Genomic DNA, 3,411 nt, shown 5'->3' with positions numbered 1-3,411 from the left:
TGTGTGTGTGTGTGTGTGTGTGTGTGTGTGTGTGTGTGTGTGTGTGTGTGTGTGTGTGTGTGTGTGTGTGTGTGTGTGTGTGTGTGTGTGTGTGTGGAAGGAAGGAAGTCTGTATGAATGTCTCCCATTCATCATAGACAGTGCATTTCTATTGAATGAATACTGTGTAGAGTTTTTTTCATTGTTGATTTGAAATGAATGCTGGGTAAATGAAGGTGTTGGAAAATGTTATGAAGAAAAGGTACCACATAATGTAGGCCTATACCGAAAACCAATGTTTTACACTGGGGACATATTGAACTAAAAGGTTTAAGAATGGATATTACAGAACATCAAGTAGTATAATACTTGGCATTATCAAGGTCTTTCATAAATGTATCTGACATGTCAATGCAAGGTCTCTGCACTGTTCTGTTCTTCCTGGCTATTCGAACATGTTTCATTGCAGCCAATTACAGAAATGTAAACTGTATTCCGAATAAAACGCTATTCATGGGAAAAAAAGCTAATTTAAGAGTAAGAGAGAGAGACAGTGCTTTCCCCTTGCTGTGACCTCTGCACTCGCCACTGCATGACTTCACATGAGGACAGGTGAGAGAGAAGGCACGACAGGAGCGTGGGTTGGGGGTCACCTCAGGCTGATGATGCTGTGACCTGTCATCTACGTGATCCCTTTCCGCTCAGACAACCTTTTTGTGGCCAAAAGAGGGATAACAATTACTAATGACCCACCATATCCCCCTCCAGAATCAAACCCCCCACCCCCACATGCCGCCCCATGTACCCTCCTCCAGAAACAACGCCCCATATACCCCACTCCAGAAACAAACTTCCCCCCACCGCCCATATACCCCCTTCCAGCAACAACCCCCGCCCCTCATATACCCCACTCCAGAAATAACCCCCACCCCTCATATACCCCACTCCAGAAATAACCCCCACCCCCATATACCCCACTCCAGAAGCAAATTTCCCCCAACCCCCATATACCCCCTCCAAAAACAAACTCCCCCACCCCCATATACCCCCTCCAGAAACAAACTCCCCCCACCCCCATATACCCCCTCCAGAAACAAACTCCCCCACCCCCATATACCCCCTCCAGAAACACCCCCCACCCCCCCACCCCCATATACCCCCTCCAGAAACAAACTTCCCCCATCCCCCATATACCCTCTCCAGAAACACCCCCCCCACCCCCCACCCCCATATACCCCCTCCAGAAACAAACTTCCCCCATCCCCATATACCACCTTCCAGAAACAACCCCCACCCCCCACCCCCATATACCCCCTCCAGAAACAACCCCCACCCCCATATACCCCCTCCAGAAACAACCCCCCACCTCCCCCACCCCCATATACCCCCTCCAGAAACAAACTTCCCCCACCCCCATATACCCCCTCCAGAAACACCCCCCCACCCCCCACCCCCATATACCCCCTCCAGAAACAAACTTCCCCCATCCCCCATATACCCCTCTCCAGAAACACCCCCCACCCCCCACCCCCATATACCCCCTCCAGAAACAAACTTCCCCCATCCCCATATACCCCCTCCAGAAACACCCCCCCCCACCCCCCACCCCCATATACCCCTCCAGAAACAAACTTCCCCCATCCCCCATATACCCCTCTCCAGAAACACCCCCCACCTCCCCCACCCCCATATACCCCCTCCAGAAACAAACCTCCACCTCCCCCACCCCCATATACCCCCTCCAGAAACAAACTTCCCCCACCCCCATATACCCCCTCCAGAAACAACCCCCACCTCCCCCACCCCCATATACCCCCTCCAGAAACAACCCCCACCTCCCCCACCCCCATATACCCCCTCCAGAAACAACCCCCACCTCCCCCACCCCCATATACCCCCTCCAGAAACAACCCCCACCTCCCCACCCCCATATACCCCCTCCAGAAACAACCCCCACCTCCCCACCCCCATATACCACCCTCCAGAAACAAACCTCCCCCACCCCCATATACCCCCTCCAGAAACAAACCTCCCCCACCCCCATATACCACCCTCCAGAAACAAACTTCCCCCACCCCCATATACCCCCTCCAGAAACAACCCCCACCTCCCCCACCCCCATATACCCCCTCCAGAAACAAACCTCCACCTCCCCCACCCCCATATACCCCCTCCAGAAACAAACTTCCCCCCACCCCCATATACCCCCTCCAGAAACAACCCCCACCTCCCCACCCCCATATACCCCCTCCAGAAACAACCCCCACCTCCCCACCCCCATATACCCCCTCCAGAAACAACCCCCACCTCCCCCACCCCCATATACCCCCTCCAGAAACAACCCCCCACCTCCCCCACCCCCATATACCCCCTCCAGAAACAACCCCCACCTCCCCACCCCCCATATACCCCTCCAGAAACAACCCCCACCTCCCCCACCCCCATATACCACCCTCCAGAAACAAACTTCCCCCACCCCCATATACCCCCTCCAGAAACAAACCTCCCCCACCCCCATATACCCCCTCCAGAAACAAACCTCCCCCACCCCCATATACCACCCTCCAGAAACAAACTTCCCCCACCACCCCATATATCCCACTCCAGAAACAAACTCCCCCCATCCCCCAAATGCCCACATCCTCTCTCTCATACTTCGTACTCTGGTGCTCATTTTGGAATGAGAGCAATCACCAATATTTCTCTCCATTGAATGAAAAAATAAATGCCTTTCGTTCTGCGGGGATGAAGAGGAGCAGAATGCTGGGGAGGCAGAACATGCCCTTTGTTAGCCTCTCATGCTTCCCCTCTATGTCCTGGCTCCCCCTTTTCCACCCCTCTAACATTGTGACGGGAGGGGGAGGGGTGCTCATTCAACATCGGTTAAACGTTTTCAAAACAGCACAATGCCAGACCGAGATGGCAGGTGCAAGTGAGGGAGAGAGTCAGGGAGAGAGATGGAGGAAGAGGGAGACAAAGGGACAGAGAGCGGGTCAGTGAGAGACAGACATAGAGAGAGAATGAGAGAGGTCAACCTGTTAGGTCAGAGGTCAGCCTGTTTGGCCCACCTGGAGATGGCTCAGACCCAGGTGTCTGACCTTAACTCCACCCCGCCGGCCCTAGGCTCCAACCCAGGTTTCTGACCTTAACTCCCCCCACCGGCCCCAGGCTCAGATCCAGGTGTCTGACCTTAACCTCCCTCATATTTAGGGACAGACCCAGATGTCTGACCTTAATTTGTACATATATATATATTTTTACCAGGTAAGTTGACTGATAACACATTCTCATTTTCAGCAATGACCTGGGGAAAAGTTACAGGGGAGAGGAGGGGGGATGAATGAGCCAATTGGAAGCTGGGGATGATTAGGTGGCATGAGGGCCAGATTGGGAATACAGCCAGAACAACAGGGTTAACACCGCTACAATTAC

General features: G+C 53.6%; 1 protein-coding gene across 1 annotated transcript; it reads left to right on the top strand.

The window, feature by feature from the left end:
* The first annotated feature begins 768 nt into the window (after positions 1-768).
* On the top strand, positions 769-2,663 carry LOC127913239 (uncharacterized). The gene is made up of 2 exons (XM_052485085.1): positions 769-780; positions 963-2,663. Exons 1-2 carry the CDS (start codon positions 769-771, stop codon positions 2,661-2,663), a joined length of 1,713 nt encoding a protein of 570 aa, XP_052341045.1.
* Positions 2,664-3,411: the final 748 nt, after the last annotated feature.

This window comes from Oncorhynchus keta, chromosome 2, assembly GCF_023373465.1.
Source record: "Oncorhynchus keta strain PuntledgeMale-10-30-2019 chromosome 2, Oket_V2, whole genome shotgun sequence".
Classification (NCBI taxonomy): domain Eukaryota; kingdom Metazoa; phylum Chordata; class Actinopteri; order Salmoniformes; family Salmonidae; genus Oncorhynchus; species Oncorhynchus keta.
The sequence above is the reverse complement of the archived record's forward strand: the minus strand, read 5'-3'. Positions and strand labels throughout refer to the sequence as shown.